General features: G+C 41.4%; 1 protein-coding gene across 39 annotated transcripts in view; it reads left to right on the forward strand.

The window, feature by feature from the left end:
- Positions 1 to 19,943, forward strand: part of METTL6 (methyltransferase 6, tRNA N3-cytidine) — a 46,495-nt gene that overhangs the window by 565 nt on the left and 25,987 nt on the right. For 10 of the 39 annotated variants that reach the window (XR_012430671.1, XR_012430668.1, XR_012430666.1 and 7 more), the window contains exons 1-5: positions 10 to 153; positions 930 to 1,277; positions 2,490 to 2,624; positions 12,843 to 13,013; positions 14,611 to 14,752. Coding sequence is in view for 28 of the 39 variants with exons in the window: in XM_065539388.2 (XP_065395460.1) it covers positions 1,053 to 1,277; positions 2,490 to 2,624; positions 12,843 to 13,013; positions 14,611 to 14,752 (673 nt within the window). In the remaining 11 variants the exon portion in view is untranslated. Of the gene's footprint in view, positions 1 to 9; positions 438 to 929; positions 1,278 to 2,489; positions 2,625 to 8,979; positions 9,164 to 12,842; positions 13,014 to 13,201; positions 13,288 to 14,610; positions 14,753 to 15,231; positions 15,525 to 17,384; positions 18,668 to 19,943 lie in introns of those variants that run through there. The other 29 variants (XM_065539392.2, XM_074031005.1, XM_065539389.2 and 26 more) reach the window with 20 other exon arrangements.

Consider the following 19,943-nt stretch of genomic DNA (forward strand, 5'->3'; position numbering starts at 1 on the left):
GAACTTCCGGGTTCCTAGCGGAAGTGGCGGGGGCGGTGCCATGGCGAAAGAACTCCTCCCGGAGATTCCCAATTTGTGATTCTCAGAATTGGCTCAGGGTTGTTTCGCAGTTCCTCCCATATTCTGCCTCCGAGATCTGGGGCTGGCTGTAGGGTGAGTGCGCCTGGCCCTACCCCTACAGGTGAATTTAGGAACTGATGATGGTGATCCCTGAGCGTGGCTGACTAGATTAACGCGGGTAGGCTAGCCATCACGGACGCCCTCCTCAGGGTCCAGGGGCCCATGCGGCCTAGTCTATCCTGAGTGTCCTGAGATGGATCCTCGGGACCTCAGCCACGCGTCACTGGGTCTCTTTCTCCACTTTGCGCAGTGATGGCGGTGCGAGGGCCTCAGTCCCTGAAAAGTGACGTTCCCTCTGGTTCCTACGACAGCCTCTTGTGAGTGCGGTCAGGAAATGAGCCCACCCAGGCTTAGCTTCATTTCCCCCGAAAAAACGGAGCTCCGACCCTTGGAAAACGGTGACCTCACTTGTATCTGGCAATTGACCACCCGCTTCCAGCTAAGTCCATTGTGGTTTTTAAGTCACCCCTTTCGCGGGCACCGAAAATTGAGTAATATTTTCTTCGCAAGGTTTCCCAGTCAGTTCGTGAGAGCGTCCTTTTTTTTCCTAAACTAAATCGATTTATTGTAATAGTTGACTCATCTGGTTTGAATAAAAGTATGGTGCATGAGATAGTCCTGGCCACTGAATGAATTTAAGCCCTCTGAAGTTAGGGACTGTTGTCTTTGTCGTCCTTGTGACCTCTCATATAGCGGGGAGGATTTTTTTTTTGTACAGTCTGCATCTCATAAACATTTGGTGAATTGAACCTGGCGTCTTGAACCGTTCTAGAACCACTAACCAGAATCTCATTCTTTTGTCTGCGAAGCCCCTGTGCTGTTTGAGGCGTGAAACTCACCTGAGGAAATGCATCTGATCCATTAGCATGGATTCATATTATTTGGGGATGGAGAATCTTCAGCTGTGTTAAGTGTTACCTTCAGTTTCTGAGATGACTTCTTTGCCAAGGAAGAGGCTGCAGGCAAGGGTTCTCAGCTCTGAAGAAGAGGAGAAACTGAAAAGAGACCAAACTTTGGTGTCTGATTTTAAACAGCACAAATTGGAACAAGAGGCTCAGAAAAACTGGGATCTTTTTTACAAAAGAAATAGCACTAATTTCTTCAAAGACAGACACTGGACCACCAGAGAGTTTGAGGAGCTAAGATCATGTAGAGAGGTAAGCTAATATTACGCCTTATCTGAGCTGTTCTTAATTTAAAATGTGAAGAGGGCCCAGTGCAGTGGCTCATGCCTGTAATCCCAGTACCTGGGGAGGCCGAGGCAGGCGGATCACGAGGTCAAGAGATTGAGACTATCCTGGCCAACATGATGAAACCCTGTCTTTACTAAAAATACAAAAATTAGATAGGTGTGGTGGTGCACGCCTATCGTCCCAGCTACTTGGGAGGCTGAGGCAGGAGAATCGCTTGAACCCGGGAGGCAGAGATGGCAGTGAGCCGAGATCGCGCCATTGCACTCCAACCTGGCGACAGAGCGAGACTCTGTCTCAAAAAAAAAAAAGAAAAGGAAAAAAAAATGTGAAGAGGTGTGCTGTGTATTGCATTCCTAGGGAGAGTGCGAAGCAGAGAATTAAAGAAGCCTATCAAAATGCTTTGCATTTTAGGAGAGAAATATACTGTTCAGTCTTAACGTCAAAGTTTTAGCAGTTTCTGATTTGGTTAACATATAGGAAAGAGAACTTTAGTGGACGTTTTCTATTTCTTTAAGTTGATCTGATAGTTGTAAACATTATATATTAAATTCAAGAGCCAGGTATGGTGGCTATCACCAGCTAATCGAGAGGCTCAAGCAGTCGGCTTGTGCCTGTGAATAGCCAACGTGAATTAGCCGTCTAGGCAGCATAGTGAGACCATATGTTCTGAATTTTTAAAAATTTAAACATTAAAAATTTAAAAACCAAAATATAAATTCATACTGAGTGACTTCAGTGACATACTCAAAATAATAATAATAATAGTTCATGTTAGTGAACTATTTACCATGGCTCTTTTCTACGTGTCCTATCATTTGACCCTTATACCGGCTCTGTGAAGTGTAAGTATTAGTGTTGTACTCATTTGTCCCCAAGGTAAAATTGAGGCACAGAGCTGTTTAAGTGATTTGCCCAAGGATAGAATGCAGGGGAGGAGTTGAGATTTGAGTGCTGGCAGTTTAATTCCGGAGCTATTGTGCTGTTTTTTTCCTCCACACCAAACTGTTAATGTTGGATGACAAATGAAGTACCAGTATTAGCTTTTGCTTATTAGTTCACTTGTTGATGGTCTCCTTCATGGGGTCAGAGACCTCGCATATTCTGGACCTTTTAGTTTGGTTTATTTCTTCATTATGCAAATGTAATGTGCTATAACTTTGAGCTATCTTTCCCCAGTTTGAAGATCAAAAGTTAACAATACTTGAAGCTGGCTGTGGGGTTGGAAACTGTTTATTCCCACTTTTAGAAGAAGATCCGAATATCTTTGCCTATGCCTGTGATTTTTCTCCAAGAGCGGTTGAATATGTTAAGGTTGGTGCACCATCTGCGTATTCTGCTGTGTTTCTGTTTTCTTGCCGATCTTGTTTGATCTGCCTTTTTTACCCATGTGTCCAATTCTAGTCTTCCCTGGAGCTAACCAGCTATAGTCACCATACATGTAGTTTTCCTGCTTACATACATATACAGTGAATGTAGAAACACAGCTTTATTCAAGAAAAGCAGGAAAAAAGGCCATAATATCCATGTAATTAACATCCATAATTAACATCTTTTGCTTTACAATTACTATTTTAAAGTATATTACAAATGTCAAGACATTTCACTCCTAAATGTTTGCATACATCGCCCCTAAAAAGAAGTCCTTTTTCTACACAACCACAGTAAGTTTATCATATTTCACAAAAATAACTATAATCTGGCCTGCCATGTTGGTTCACACTTGAGGCTGGTGGATAGCTTGCACCCAGTAGTTCAAGACCAGCCTGGGCAACACGGTGAAACCTTTTCTCTACCAAAAATACAAAAATTAGCTGGGCATGGTGGTGCTTGCCTGTAATCCCAGCTAATTGGGAGGCTGAGGTGGGAAGATCACTTGAGTCAGAGAAGTGGAGGTTGCAGTGACCAAAGACTGTAGCACTGCACTCCAGCCTAGGTGACAGAGCGAGACTGTCTTAAAAATAAACAAACAAAATAACTATAATCCCCCAGTGTCATTAACATCCATTCCAAATTCAGATTTCCCCAAATAGTTGCCGGTGTCTTTTGATTTTTTACTTTTTTTTAAGAGACGGGGTCTTTCTCTGTCACCCAGTCTGAAGTACAGTGGAATGAACATGGCTCAATGCAGCCTCAACCTCCTGGACTTACGCAATTCTTCCACCTCAGCCTCCCAAGTAGCAGAGACTACAGGTGTGTGCCACCATGCCTGGCTAATTTTTTTTTTTTTTTTTATACTTTAAGTTCTAGGGTACATGTGCATAACATGCAGGTTTGTTACATGTGTATACTTGCCTGGCTAATTTTTTAAATTTTTTGTAGAGATGGGGTCTCACTGTGTTGCCCAGGATGGTCTCGAACTCCTGGGCTCAAGTGATCAACCTGCCTCGGCCTCCCAAAGTGCTGGGATTACAGGTATGAGCCACTGCACCTGACTTCCAGGTGTCTTTTATAGCTGGTTTTGGTTTGAGACATGGTTTCACTTTGTCACCCAGGCTGGAGTGCAGTGGTACAATCACAACTCACTGCAGCCTTGACCTCCCTGGCTCAAGCAGTCTTCCCACCTCAGTCTCCTGAGTAGCTGGGACTACAGGCATGTGCCACCATGCCCAGCTAGTGTTTTTTATTTATTTATTTATTTTAGAGATAAGGTCTCACTGTGTTGCCCAGGCTGGTCTCGAACTCCTGGGCTCAAGCAGTCCTCCCACCTCAGCCTTCCAAAGTGCTGAGATTACAGGTGCAAGCCATGGCAGATGACTCTGGCTAGTTTTAAAATTTTTATAGAGATGAGGTTTCCCTATGTTGCCTAGGCTGGTCTCAAACTCCTGGGCTCAAGCAATTCTACCTCCTCAGCCTCTTAGAGTGTGGGATTACGCCCTGCCTATAGCTGTTTAGAATCCAGTCAAGCACTACCTCTTACACTTAAGTCCTTTATTTTTTATTTTATTTTATTTTTTGAGACGGAGTCTCGCTCTGTTGCCTAGACTGGAGTGCAGTGGTGCAATCTCAGCTTACTGCAGCCTCCACCTCCTGGGTTCAAGCGATTCTGCTGCCTCAGCCTCCCGAGTAGCTGGGATTACAGGTGACCGCCACCACTCCTGGCTAATTTTTGTATTTTTACTGGAGACGGGGTTTCACCATGTTAGCCAGGCTGGTCTCAAACTCCTGGCCTCAAGTGATCCACCTGCCTTGGCTTCCCAAAGTGCTGGGATTACAGGCGTGAGCCACCACGCCTGGCTCACTTATGTCCTTTAAATCTCCTTAACCTAAAATACCCTTGCCCTACCCCATGCCTCTTTCCCCATTGATGATCGATGAAGCCAATTTTCTGTAAGTTTCAAAATTGGTCTGATTGTTTCTTTACATTACTGTTTAGTTTATTCCTCTATGTTCTATGTTATCTGTGAACTAGAAGTTAAATTTAAATCAGGTAAAATATTTTTGGCAAAAATGCTTTGATAGGTAATGTTGTGTCTTGCATATTACATCCTGTCATGAGGCAATAATATCTGGTGATCTTACTGGTTTTGATCATAGGGTTAATATAGTAACTACCTAATTCCCCTATTATAAAATTCCCTTTGCCGTTAACCAATATGTGGGGGACACTTTGGTGACATTGCAAGTATCTCGTTCCCCATCAACCTTTCATAGTTTTAGCATTCGTTAGACTTTTTAAAATTTTAACTTATTTTTTTAATTTTTAAAAATTAATCTTCTTATTTTTTTAATTGACACAGGGTCTCGCTTTGTCACCCAGGCTGGAGTGCAGTGATGTGTATTAGAGCTCACTGCAGCCTCAAACTCCTAGGCTGAAGTGATCCTTCTGCCTCCGCCTCTCAAGTAGCTGGAACTACAGGCACATACTACCACCCCTGGCTAATTTTTGTATTTTTGTAGAGACAGGTTTTCTCCATGTTGCCCAGCCTGGTCTCTCTGGACTCAAGTGATCTGCTTGCCTTGGCCTCCCAAAGTGCTGGGATTACAGGCATCAGCCACCGCATCCAGCCTATTTTTATTTATTTTTTGAGATAGGGTCTCACTCTGTCACCCAGGCTGGAGTGCAGTTGCACAGTCATGGCTCACTGCAGCCTTGACTTCCCAGGCTCAGGTGATGCTGCCACCTCAGCCTCCTGAGTAGCTGGGACTACAGATGCACACCACCACACCCAGCTAATTGTTTTATTTTTTTGTAGAGATGGGTCTCACTACTTTGCCTAGGCTGTTCTCAAACTCCTGGGCTCAAGAGATCCTCCCATCTCTGCCTTCCAGAGTGCTGGGATTAACTCCCACCTCTCCCTCCCAAAGTGCTGGGATCAAAAGCGTGAGCCACCACACTCAGCCACATTAGACTTTTGAAAAAAGTAACCTTATCAGCCTAGGCAACAAAGTATGAATCTGTCTCTACAAAAAAAAAAAAAAATTATTTTATTTTATTTTTTAACTTGAGATGGAGTTTCACTCTTATTGCCCAGGTTGGAGTGCAGTGGCACGATCTCAGCTCACTGCAACCTCGGCCTCCCAGGTTCAAGCAGTTCTTCTGCCTCAGCCTCCCGAGTAGCTGGGATTACAGGTACTCGCTACCACACCTGGCTAATTTTTTTGTATTTTTAGTAGAGACGGGGTTTCACTATGTTGGACAGGCTGGTCTTTTTGAACTCCTGACCTCAGGTGATCTACCAGCCTCCCAAAGTGTTGGGATTACAGACATAAGCCACCACACCTGGCCAAAACATTTTTTTAATTAGCCAGGTGTGGTGGTGTGTGCCTGTAGTCCCAGCTGTTTGGGAGACTGAGGTAGGAAAATCACTTGAGCCCGGAATTTGAGGCTGCATGAGCTATGATCATGCCACTGTACTCTAGCCTGGGTGACAGAGCAGGACCCTATCTCAAAAAAACAAAATAACAAAACCCACACCCTTCATTTTTAAGAAGTTAGTATGTTTACTGTAGGCAACTGAGAAACACAAGAAGCAAAGAACAGTCATCCACAATCACAAGCAGTTTACAGTTTGACTTGTCCTTCTAAGTCCTGTGTGTACATATACACAGTATCCAATTTTATGGGATTAAGATCATGCAATATGTATCATGTTTTATCACACATTATGGATATTTACTAATTGAAAACCCCAAAGCTATATGAGTATTTTGATAACCAAGAACACCCTGCAGCAACTCAATCTGTTAGAAGAAAATATAATGCCACCTGTCTTGGGACAAAAATTTCATGGAAGACAAAAATGGCAACAAACCTCTAGCTAGAAGTATTGGCAGGGTTCCCATTAGAGGACTGTATTACCTTAATGCTCAATTTAAAATGAAACATAAAGCAACAGAGTATAATGCAACACTAAGTATAATGTTTCCATACTCTATAGTGTTTCTATAATAAAGCAACACTAAGTGTATGTTTCTAAGAAAATTTATTATGGGATCTTTGCCACTACAATATTACCAAGAAGGTATGTTTCCATTGAATTACTTCATGTATTCCCATAGTACAGCCAAGAGAGACTCACATACATTAGTGGCTATTGTCAAAATGTAAATATGAATACATCTGCATACATCTGTCTCTTTATATTTTCTTCTACTCATCTGCTGCCAAACTAATGAACAAGTCCCAATATATACATTGCTCAGAGGTGGTTTAACAATTCCATGTCCAACATGCATCTTTTCTATCAATTATAACAAAAAGATATTTACAAATTGGCAAATTCACTAGCCCTATTTTTAAAATAATTTTGTGGGTGCATAGTAGATGTATATAGTTATGGAGTAGCTCTGCTTTTTATTATATGTTGTCACATCAAGACATCTATGAAGCTTAGGTTTTTCAAAATAATGAACTCTGTCCACAATAAACATAGGTACTTTACTCAAAATGCACCTATAGACCTGTGGTTATCATCTAAAAACATCTTCTAGATATGGAGATTCTGGCAAGGATCCCTTCCCTCCACCCCTTCTTCTTCATCCTCTTCTACCATTCTAATGACTAAGTACAGGACTATATCTAGTTCCAAGAAGTCAGTTAACAACGGTCATTCCAAGAGGATAGTCCTTCCTAAGAACTGAAAAAGGGATTATTTTACTACCTCTACTTTTAGCATACATTGAGCATCAGGGACTTGTTTATCCTTTAATACACAGCAGTATTAACTGAAATGCACATATAGAACGATGGCTAGACAACCTGAACTAATGTGACTTAAGGGCACAGAACCCTTCTCTCTGCATACTTCCTCCTCGCCCCCCCCCGCCCACTACCACCCAGTGAACAGTCAGCATACCCTCTAAGACATCAGTTTTAACAATTCCATTCCCAAAATGCAACCAATCCTATGAAATAACAGAAACTGCTTAAAGGATGTTACATTAGTCCTCTACTTTTGTTACTTCAGCCCTCTACGATGCCAGAAGTACACATATGTTGTGTACTTTTAAATGTCTAGAAAGACTAGATGTTTCAAATAGGACTTAAGTTTTCCACTATATATACCATAGCATTGAATAAATGGTACACGTACATAATAAGCTGTCATTTGAAAGTGCCATCTAAATAGGAACATTCTGGCATAGAACCCTGCCTCTATCAACTCAGTGGATATGTATAAGCATCTGTAATGCTTAGAGGGGATTTTAACAATTTCACTTCCCTGAGTGTTTTTAAGAACAGTCTTTCCTGTGAATTTGAACACAAAGTGTATTCAGTGTATTAGGTTACTGACTCTACTTTGATCATACACTGTCAACCTCTTTAACATCTAGAACTAGATGTTGTAAATGAGGACTCATTTGTCCTTCATATACACTGTGTACATAGCAAAGTAAAATAAAATGCATGGACATCAGGTACAGTGGTCAATCTTGCCTCGCTATAAACACATTGGTATAAGGCCCTTTGCACTTTATTCTCCTCCTTTTCTCCTGACCCAGTACAAATGTAATGATATGTACTGATTAGAGAAGTGGTTTGATCATTCCATTTCCAAAAGGTAATATTTCAGTGAATTTTAACAAAAGGATATATACAAAATGTGTTATTTACTACCCTGCTTTTAACATACTTTGTGCACTTCTAAACATCTAGAAAGTTTAGACGTTTTAAATAAGGACTTAAGTCTGCCCACTATATACACAGATTTTTAAAAATGGTGGTATCATATTTACTATAACATGCTTTCCTCATTCTACATTATTTTATTTTGCAGAGTTTTCATGTTAGTACATGTAGATTTTATTTACCTGTTATAGTATTCCATAGAATGGATATACCATACTTTATTTAATAGTTACCCTACCGGGTGTAGTGGCTCATGCCTGTAATCCCAGCACTTTGAGAGGCCAAGGTGGGCAGATCACGAGGTCAGGAGATCGAGACCATCCTGGTTAAAACAGTGAAACCCCGTCTCTACTAAAAATACAAAAAATAGCCGGACGTGGTGGTGGGCGCCTGTAGTCCCAGCTACTCAGGAGAACTGAGGCAGGAGAATGGCATGAACCTGGGAGGCAGAGCTTGCAGTGAGCCGAGATGGCGCCACTGCACTCCAGCTGGGCGACAGAGCGAGACTCCATCACAGAAAAACAAAAACAAACAAAAGGAACAGTTACCCTATTGATATTTATTTGGATTGTTTCTAATTTTTTGCTCTTACAATAGGGTTAATATGATCAGCATCATACATATGTTCCCAAAATGTGTGTATGCATTCGTCTCTATGAAGAGTAATGGAAGAAGTAGAATTCCTTGGAAGATGAGCATGTACATTTATATTTTAATAGACAATGCCAAGTTTCCTTCCAAAAAGATAGTACTAATTTATAATTTCACCAATAATATAAAGGTACCTTTTTTTTTTTTATTGCCTCAACACTTGATATCCGTCTTTTTTATATTTACCAATCTTTTGGGCAAAAAATAATGTCTCCATATTTTAATTTATTTTTTTCTTATCACCAGAGAGGTTGAAGGCCTTGTGGAAGGTTGATAGCATTAGTTAGCTGTGAGTTCCTTTAGTCCACATTTGTTTACTGAGAGCTTAATGTGTGCCAATCACTGTTCTAAGCACTGGAGTTAAACAGTGAACAGACAGACAAAAATTCCCACCCACATGGAGCTTATAGTAGGAGCTGTCTATTCATAACCTCTGCCTACTTTTCTATTGGTTTGTCATTTTCTTTCTTATTTTCAGGATACATTCTAGATATTTTGGTATATGTGTTGCAAACAGTTCTTCCAGTGTATTCAGCATCACTTTACAGTATCTCTTTTTTTTTTACACAAGGATTTTTTTTTTTTTTTAGACAAGGTCTCACTCTGTCACCTAGGATGGAGTATAGTGGTACAAACGCAGCTCACTGCAACCTCGACCTTGCGGACTCAGGCGTTCCTCAGCCCCCTGAGCTGGGACCAGAGGCTTGCACCACCATGCCTGGCTAATTTTTTAAAAATTTCTGTAGAGATGAGGGTCTGCTATGTTGCCCAGGCTACACAGAACTTAAATTATCATGGCAAAATACTAATATTTTCCTTTTGAAGTTCTATTTTATGCCTTGTTTAGGAGTCCTTTACTCCTAGGATTTACTTTATTTTTCTTAGAGATGAGGTCTCGTTAGCCCAGGCTGCTTTCAAACTCCTGGGCTCAAGCAATCCTCCTGCCTCAGCCTCCCAAAGTGCTGGGATTGCAGGTATGAGCCACTGCGCCCAGCTATTCCTAGGATTTAGACGTAATCACCTATATATTGCTCTTAATAATTTTTGGTTATATAGTTATTTTATAATTTTGGTTATGTTTTTTAATCTGGAAAAATTAGGATCATTATTTCTTTGAATTCTTTCTTTAGCTCTTGTTCTCTCTTCTCCCTCTGGGATTCCAGTTAGGTGTGTAACATTTTCTATTGCCCCACAGCCCTTATATGCTGTTGTTTTAGGGTTTTTTCCCCCACTTTTTTCCTTTTTGCATTTTCAGTTTGTGTGATTTCTATTATCCTGTCATCAAGTTCACTGACTCATTCCTAGGTAGTACATGTTTTGTTGAGGAACCTATTGAAAGTGTTCATTTCTGTTACCATGTTTTTGGTTTTTAGCATTTCTCTTTGAGTCTTTTTATAATTTCCATCCCTGAAATTATGTGTCTGATTTGCATGTTGTCTGTCTTTTCCATTAGAATCTTTAACGTTTTAATCATAATTATTTTAAATGCCCAAGCTTTTGGATCCAACATCTGTCATATTTGAGTCTGGCTCGGGTGATGGCTTATTCTCTTCACACTATGTTTTTTCTTGCCTTCTGGGATGTTTTCTACTTTTTGGTTAAAGCTAGACATAAGGGCCAGTAGATACTGAAGGATAGGGATTTGTAACAGTCTAGTCAGGAATTGGGCTGTTGTTTGAAGTCTGTTGCTGTCTGTGAGATTTGTTGTTGCTGTGGGCACCAGAGACTTCAGACTCCTCTAGCAACTTGTTTTTGTGTCCTCTCTTGGATTTGGGTCTTCCCTTTGTACTGTTTCCCAAAGAAACGGCCTGTTACGGCTCGGAGCCCCAGCTGCAGTGGACTGTTATTCTTGGAGACTTGGTGGTGGCGTGTGGGAGAGGGGTTGTTCTCTAATGTTCTGCTTCTCCAAATTTGAACTGGTACTGTGTGCCTGTGTCTCAAGGGTAGTCGTTTGTCCTTTAGTTCAAATAGGTAGCCAGTTCTTCTGAACACAGTAAATTGAATGAGAAATTAATTTTTCCTCATTCATAATTGTCATCTTTATTGTCTACCTTTTTATCTAATTGTCACCTTTGTCTATCTCTTATCATATAACATACAAAATTCCTGTTTATATATACAGTGTACACAGGTCTGTTTTGGGACTCTATTTGGTCTCGGTGATATGTTTGTCTCCATTCTCAAACCGTGTTATTACTACGTTTTGTAATATATTTTGATGTCCAGTAGTGAATCTTCTTTATTATTCTTCATTCCATTTTATTTATTTATTTATTTATTTATTTATTTATTTATTTATTTTGAGACAGAGTCTCACTCTGTCACCCAGGCTGGAGTGCAGTGGCATGATCTGGGCTCGCTGCAACCTCCGCCTCCCAGGTTCAAGCAATTCTTCTGCCTCAGCCTCCCGAGTAGCTGGGACTACAGGCATGGGTCACTACACCCGGCTAATTTTTTTAGTAGAGACGGAGTTTCACCATATTGGCCAGGCTTGTCTCAAACTCCTAACGTCATGATCCACCCACCTTGGCCTCGAAAAGTGCTAGGATTACAAGCGTGAGCCACTGCACCTGGCCTAGTTTTTAAAGATGAGATCTTGCTCTGTTGCCCAGGCTGGCGTGCAGTGGCACGAATCATAGCTCACTGCAGCTTTGAACTCAAGCGATCCTTTGACTTCAGCCTCCCAAGTTGCTGGGATTACAGGCATGAGTCACCATACCTACTTCATTGTTCATCATTTTAAAAATTGACTTGGCTGTTCTTAAAGATTTTTACTTTCTGATTAATTAGATTCACCCTGTCAAGTTTCTAGAAATCTATTGGGAATCAGTTGAGATTGCATTGGATTTACAAATGGAATTATGAATAGAATTGATATCTTTTTAATTTTGCATTTAATTTTCCCTTCCAGTAACTTTGTATATCTATTTATTCAGGTCCTCATTTACATGAAAGAAAAGTTTAATATTTTTCTTCATAATACTCTTAAACATGTGTTGAAGCCTACCAACCAAAATGTACCAGGAACACATTTGTAGTCGAAAAAAGGTTAAGTTTATTTAGCTTGCTGCATAAAGAGAAATTATACCCCAGAAGAACTGTGGGAGCATCTCAACAAGGGGAATTAGAAGGGCTTCTCAGAGGGTTTAGGCTTGTAATAGATTATTCAAAGGAGGATTAAGGAAGCCAGAGGCCAGCAGAACATGGTGGCTTGCGCCTGTAATCCCAGCACTTTGGAAGTCTGAAGTGGGAGGATCACTTGAGGCCAGGAGTTCAAGACTAGCCTGGACAACATAGCAAGACCCCATCTTCACAAAAATAAAAATAAAAATTTAGCCAGATGCAGGGGTGCACACCTGTAGTTCCAGCTACTCAGGAGGCTGAAGTGGGAGGATGACTTGGGCTCAAGAGGTGAAGGCTGCAGTGAGCCATGATCATGCTACTGCACTCTAGCCCAGCGGACAGAGTGAGTCCCTGTCCCTTTAAAAAAACAAAAAGAAAGAAACAAGCAGAGGCCAGTTTTGAATCATCATCCCTCTGGAAATAACGTGCTACTAAAATGCTCAGTTTTGAATACGTAATACTCTTATTCTCTCCTCAGCTAAAAATGATTTATTAAAGTCTTGCCCCTTGTAGCAGTAGTGACTATTACATGCGTTATATGTCAGTGATTTATTAATCAGTTTTATCTGGTAACAAAGTGATCATTTCTATGTATAGGAAATAGGATCGCCTTTTGATGTTGTATTTTTCCAAATATATCAGCATAGTGGTCGCATTAAAATTCATTTGTGTTTTTTCCACTCTAGCAAAATCCTTTATATGACACAGAAAGATGCAAGGTATTCCAGTGTGATCTGACCAAAGATGATCTTCTGGATCACGTACCACCAGGGTCTGTGGATGTTGTTATGTTGATATTTGTGCTCTCAGCTGTTCATCCTGAGAAGATGCACCTTGTCTTAGAAAACATTTACAAGGTTAGTAATTTGGGGCCTGTACTTGAGGGTTGGACAGTACAGATTCTTTTACTTACCTTCCCTAATGAGGCTCATGTACTGTCTAGATTCACATAGTCTCTCCATTCTCACTAGGTAGGCTGTGTAGTCAGTGTATAGAAAGGGGTTCTCTGGCATAAAACATCCACCCTAAATTCTGATTTGTGCAGTGCCATGGCTGCTCTTCAGAGCTTTGCCAGCCCTGAGACAAAGATGATTTTGCAGTTACCTGGGATCCATGGAGTCCTGCCATAAGGTGAGAGGAGTTATGGTTCAGTGGTCGAGAGTACACAGTTGGGCCAGGTGCAGTGGCTCATGCCTGTAATCCCAGCACTTTGGGAGGCCAAGGCAGGTGAATCACTTGAAGTCAGGAGTTCGAAACCAGCCTGGCCAACATAGCGAGACCTTGTCTCTAAATAAAGGCTAATGTATGATCATTGGCAGATCACTTAACCCTTTTGAGTATTGGTTTCCTTATCTCAAGTAAGAATAATAATCACATTTCTTTGTCCCACAATTGGGTGATGATACAATGAGAAAATGTATGGTTGAGCTGTCAAATGCTAGGCATAGATCAGTTATTGGTACTGTGATTGAGCTATGTACATTGTGGCACAGTGAAGTGAGAGCTGAGACTCAGAATAAGGAAAACCAACCTGAATCAGTAAAAAGCCAAAACAACATTCTGTTGTTTTTTTTTTAAGAGGCAGTTGAATACAGTTTGAATACTAGGAAATGGTGAATAAAATGTTGCAAGAAAGTGCTTCGATGAGGATAACACTTTCATTTATTGTCTCTAACACTTTATTTATTTATTTTTGAGACAGAGTCTTGCTGTGTCACTCAGGCTGGAGTGCAGTGGCATGGATGTGGCTCACTGCAGCCTCAACCTCCTGGGCTCAAGCAGTTCTCCCACCTCAGCCTCTAAAGTAATTGGGACTACAGAATGTACCACCACATTCAGCTAATTTTTAATTTTTTATAGAGATGGGGTCTCACTATATTGCCCAGATTGGTCTCTAACATTTTAATCCTGTGACATTGGACATTCCAGGGTGCTCTTGGAGGTACTTAAGAAGTGTCTTCAGGGCCGGGCGAGGTCGCTCACGCCTGTAATCCCAACACTTTGGGAGCCTGAGGTGGGCAGATCACTTGAGGTCAGGAGTTCGAGACCAGCCTGGCCAACATGGTGAAATCTCATCTCTACTAAAATACAAAAATTAGCAGAGCATGGTGGCGGGTGCCTGTAATCCCAGCTACTCGGGAGACTGAGACACGAGAATCACTTGAACATGGGAGGCAGAGGTTGCAGTGAGCTGAGGTTATGCCACTGCACTCCAGCCTGGGCGACAGAGCAAGATTCTATCTCAAAAAAAAAAAAAAAAAAGAGTCTTAGTGTTATGGAGCCCTGCCCAGTCTTACTATGTGTTTAACTAGTAGGCCATTTTGGTTTCATATTATGGGCATTTCAGTCTGTCCCCTTAATAATTATCACAAATTTATTTTAAGTCCTAATTTAATCAGGTTTTATTTTGATGGAGTTCTCCAAAGTCATATTCAGCCTGCTTTTGTTTCATAGGTATTAAAACCAGGCAAAAGTGTCTTGTTTCGTGACTACGGGCTGTATGATCATGCCATGCTTAGGTTTAAAGCCGGCAGCAAACTTGGAGAAAACTTTTATGTTAGACAAGATGGGACCAGATCATATTTTTTTACTGATGGTAAGATGAATGGAATCCAGTCTTTAAATGTTTTATTCTTTGTTTCTGTTTATTTGATTGCATTATCACTGCAAGGCTACTCGGAGAAGGCTTGTGACATGTGCATGAGCCCCTGAAACAAGCCCTCTACTGTACAATACTTACACAGCACCTGGAAGGCACAGACCTGGCCTCTGCCCTTGAAGAGCTCACAAGCCTTCTATGGTGTCAGTGACTCTCCTAGTGAGCTTGGGTTAATGGACAGCTTCTGACATGCCATGTGGATGCCCTACTAGGAATTGTGATGGAATAAGAGGGAAGGCAAGTCAGAAACTTCTCCTTGTCCACTTAAAAATAAAGCAAATTCGACAACATAGTGCCTTGAGATTACTTTCCCATGGCACAAAGTCAGGAAACCTTTTTCTATAGAAATGATTGGATCTGTTTTGGGGTTTGGTTTTTTTGTTGTTTTTGAGACAGAGTCTCATTCTGTCACCCAGACTGGAATGCAGTGGTGTGATCTCGGCTCACTGCAATCTCCACCTTCCAGACTCAAGTGATCCACCAAAGCCTCCTGAGTAGCTGGGACCACAGACACATGCCACCATGGCTGGCTAATGTTTTGTATTTTTGGTAGAGTCGGGGTTTTTACCATGTTGCCCATGCTGGTCTCAAAACTCCTGAGCTCAAGTGATCTGTCTGTCTCGGCCTCCAAAAGTGATGGGATTACAAGTGTGAGTCACCATGCCTGGCCTGGATCTGTTTTTAAATAAATATGCAAATTTGCTGTAAAGAGGTGTTTATTTATTTATTTATTTTTGAGACAGAGTTTTACTCTGTCGCCCAGGCTGGAGTGCAGTGGCATGATCTTGGCGTATTGTAACCTCCACCACCCAGGCTCAAGTGATTCTCATGCCTCAGCCTCCCAAGTAGCAAGGATTATAAGTGTGTGCCACTACGCCCAGCTAATTTTTGTATTTTTAGTAGAGATGGGGTTTTGCCATGTTGGCCAGGCTGGTCTCAAACTCCTGGTCTCAAGTGATCTGCCCACTTCAGCCTCCCAAAATCCTGGGACTGCAGGCGTGAGCCACCATGCCTAGCCTATAGATGTATTTAAAAAGTCATTTTTGATAAGAAAATGTGGAACACTGTTTCAGTCTTTTAGGTGTCTTGAACAAAGTCTACTTAATCATCTAGATAGGAAGATAATTACCTTAACCTCTATTTTAACAAACATTTTTCTTCTTGAAACGAAATATTCTTTTAGATACCAAAATGAACTAAAATCGAGTGATTACTATTAAAGCTGCAAAATTATTTGGGAGTCTGAGGCGGAAGGATCACTTGAGCTTAGGAGTTCGAGACCAGCCTGGGCAACAGTGAAACTTTATCTCTACTAAAAATTAAAAAAATATATATTAGCCAGGAGTGGTGGCATGCACTTGTGGTCCCAGCTGCTTAGGAGGCTGAGGCAAGAGGATCGTTTGGCCCCAGAAGACAGAGGCTGCAGTGAGCTATGATTATACCACTGCACTCCAGCCTGGGTGACAGGGCGAGAAGCCTATCTCAAAACAAAACAAAACAAAACAAAAAAACTGCAAAATTGTCAAAATAGGTTAAAAATTAAAAGATTTCTTAATTCATAAAATTTAAACCAATTGTAAATATTGAGAAGATGCAGTGATATCTGCAAAGTGCTTCAGAGCATGTTCTCTGGAGCAATGCTCTTAGTAAGAGTCTTTATTTTTGCTGCCTAGCCATTTATTCTACTTGTTTCATTTCATGTGTAGTGATGTATTATTTGGGTTAGATTTTCCCGGAGCTAGGTCACCATTGGGTGTTTTTCTCCACTCCAATCACAAATTTTCCTCCTTTGTGTTAGGATGAATAAGATGTTTGATGTAAACAAATTGAACACATGCAGACCTTGTAGGAATTTCGCCAATTTTTATGTTTTTGTTCAGAGATGGGAAACAATAAGAAAAATTTTACAAAGGAATATAATTGGCTGGATGCAGTGACTCACGCCTGTAATCTCATCACTTTGGGAGGCCAAAATGGGTGGATCATTTGAGGTCAGAGGTTTGAGACCAGCCTAGCCAACATGGCAAAACCCTGTCTCTACTAAAAACACAAAAAAATTAGCCAGGCATGGTGGTGTGTGCCTGTAGTCCCAGCTACTTAAGAGGCTGAGGCAGGAGAATCTCTTAAGCCCAGGAAGCGGAGGTTGCAGTGAGCTGAGATCGTACCACTGCTCTAGCCTAGGTGACAGAGCAATATTCTTTCTCACACACAAAAAAAACAAAAATATATATATATATATTTAATTTTTTAAAAAAGGAATATAGTCAATTTGGAATTGTTTCTTTTTACTTGGGCTTTTGTATTTGAGAATTCATAATAAGGCAAGATGCGCACACCGAGTTGTCCTTCACCTTGTTCTGATTAAATTGTTTAATTGAAGGTTTCTGTTTGGGTAGAAGAGGAGAAGGAGTGTATTAGTTCCCAAATCAAAACCTTTAAATTTTAGCATTGAGGTTTTCATTTTAAAAAATATTAACATAGCCTCAGCCCCTATCCCTCCTCCTCAAGGACTGCAAAGCAAATGTAATGTTATGAAGAGTTTTGAGCATTGTCGATGCTTGTCTTACAGAATTCCTGGCTCAGCTCTTTATGGACACAGGTTATGAAGAAGTGGTAAACGAGTATGTGTTTCGAGAGACGGTGAATAAAAAAGAAGGCCTGTGTGTGCCAAGAGTTTTCCTTCAGAGCAAATTTCTAAAGCCTCTTAAGAACCCATCTCCTGTGATCCTGGGCCTGGATCATAAGTCCTGACCTTTCATGAGATTGGCATTCATACCTCCCCTTGAAGAGGATAATTTAAAATCACTCTTTTGCCTGGGCGTGGTGGCTCATGCCTGTAATCCCAGCACTTCGGGAGGCCAAGGTTGGGGGATCACCTAAGGTCAGGACTTCGAGACCAGCCTGACCAACATAGTGAAACCCCGTCTCTACTAAAAATACAAAAAAATTAGCTGGGCATGGTGGTGGGTGCCTGTAATCCCAGCTACTCAGGAGGCTGAGGCAGGAGAATCACTTGAACCTAAGAGATGGAGGTTTGCAGTGAGCCGAGATCATGCCATTGCACTCCATGGGCGACAAGAGTGAGACCATGTTTCATAAATAAATAAAATCACTCTTTTTACTTTATATATTTTTTGAGGCAGGATCTTGTGGTACGCAGGTCGGAGTGCAGTGGTGTGATCACAGCTGATTGTAGCCTCCACGCCCCTGGGCTTAAGCAATCTTCCTGCCTCAGCCTCCTGAGTAGCTAGGACTACAGATGTGAGCCATCATGCCTGGCCCTTAATTTTTTTTGATTGGCATATAGAGTAGTACCTCTTTATCATGGTTTCATTTGCCACAATTTCAATTACCTGTTTTCAACTACAGTCAGTTACTTTTCTTAAGATATTTTGAAAATATGTCTTAAGATATATTTTCAACTGTTTTCAACTGCAGTCAGTTACTTTTCTTAAGATATTTTGAATAAACCCGGGAGGCGGAGCTTGCAGTGAGCTGAGATCCGGCCACTGCACTCCAGCCTGGGCGACAGAGCGAGACTCCGTCTCAAAAAAAAAAAAAAAAAAAAAAAAAAAAAGAAATAAGATATTTTTATTTGGGAGGCCGAGGCCAGCAGAACCCTTGAGACCAGGAGTTCAAGACCAGTGTGGGCAACATGGTGAAACCCTGTCTCTACAGAAATACAAAAATTAGCCAGGTGTGGTGGCATGTGCCTGTAGTCCCAGCTGGGGTGGGAGGTTGGCTTGAGCCTGGAAGGCGGAGGTTGCAGTAAGTTGAGATCACGCTACTGCACTCCAGCCTGGGCGACAGAGCAAAAGTCTGTCTCAAAAAAAAAAAAAAAAAAATTGGAAAGACAGATCACGTTCACATAACTTTTATTACAGTATATTGTTAAAATTGTTCTTTTTTTTTAGGGTTTGGTACCATCTTGGTTTCAGGCAACCACTGGGGGTCTTGAAACATACCACCCGCAGAAAAGGGGGGACTACTATGTACTTTTTGTGTTAAAAAATAGAAAGTGTATGTGTGTGAGAGACATGTAAATAAAACTTCAAGGCCTGAAAAGTAGTGAAAGTTTTATAGAATAACATAATTTAGCCATATTGTTCACTGTAAAATTCCGCAAAGAAAAGCCCTAAGGACCCTGTAGCACGTAAAGAGATTCTTGTCATTACTCATGTGACTGTAGTGTTCCTCCAGGCAACATGTCAGACAACCATGGAGTAAAAATGAGGCCAAGTAGACTAAAATAAGACACTCATATGTATTTCTAGCCTAAAGGATTGTTCTGTTTTCTTTTTCCAGTGTCATATTTGCCCATTGGTCTCCCCTTTAGTTCATTTATGTATTTCTTCAAAACCAGTGTTCCACAAATACCACTTTTGCTCTGTCTGTGCTCAAGAACCCTCCATGGCTCCCTACCTGATTATTGAGACCCTTTATCTCTGGGCCAGTTCCTTGTCACACTGTTTGCCCTGGGAGAGAGAGGGGATGGTCATCACCTATCCTCCCCTCTGCCCCATTTGTCCAGTGCTGTTTCTCTGAGAAGATGGCTGGTGTCTAGAGTTAGAATTTCAGAGTTGAGAGGGGCTTTAGAATGGACGTTCCAACTCCCTACTGGGAAATGAGGAAGCAGTAGCAAGGGGTAAATGATGAGTTCAAAATCACGTAGCTAGGGTTGTGGAATATGGGGAAATCCCTAAATTGGTCTGCTGACCTGTTTCCCAATCATTGCCTTTTAATGACGTTTCCTTTATGAAGTAAAATCCAGGTGATTTTGTTCTGCTCCCAAGAGTTAAGCCTGTAAGCCTTTCTGTTCGCCTTTCTGCAGAATGTGAGAACACTGTCTTGAGTATGTGACTGGGCTGCACATGCAGCAGGCCTGGGCCCTTCAACTCCAACCACATCTGGAGGAGGGGTCCCAGTGTGAAGGGGTTGGATGATAGTCATAGTGGTTCCGTACAATCAGAATAAATCCTCCTGGCTCCTGAAGAGAAGAGGGGCAGGCAGCAGGGCTCAATCTGTGCTTGCTGGGTGTTGTGATTCTGCCATCTGTTCTCAACTTCTTGGGAGGGGCTGATGGAACTTGTAAAGAAGGTAGACCTATAGGGGTCCTCATGGGCCTTCT

This window comes from Macaca fascicularis, chromosome 2, assembly GCF_037993035.2.
Source record: "Macaca fascicularis isolate 582-1 chromosome 2, T2T-MFA8v1.1".
Lineage (NCBI taxonomy): Eukaryota > Metazoa > Chordata > Mammalia > Primates > Cercopithecidae > Macaca > Macaca fascicularis.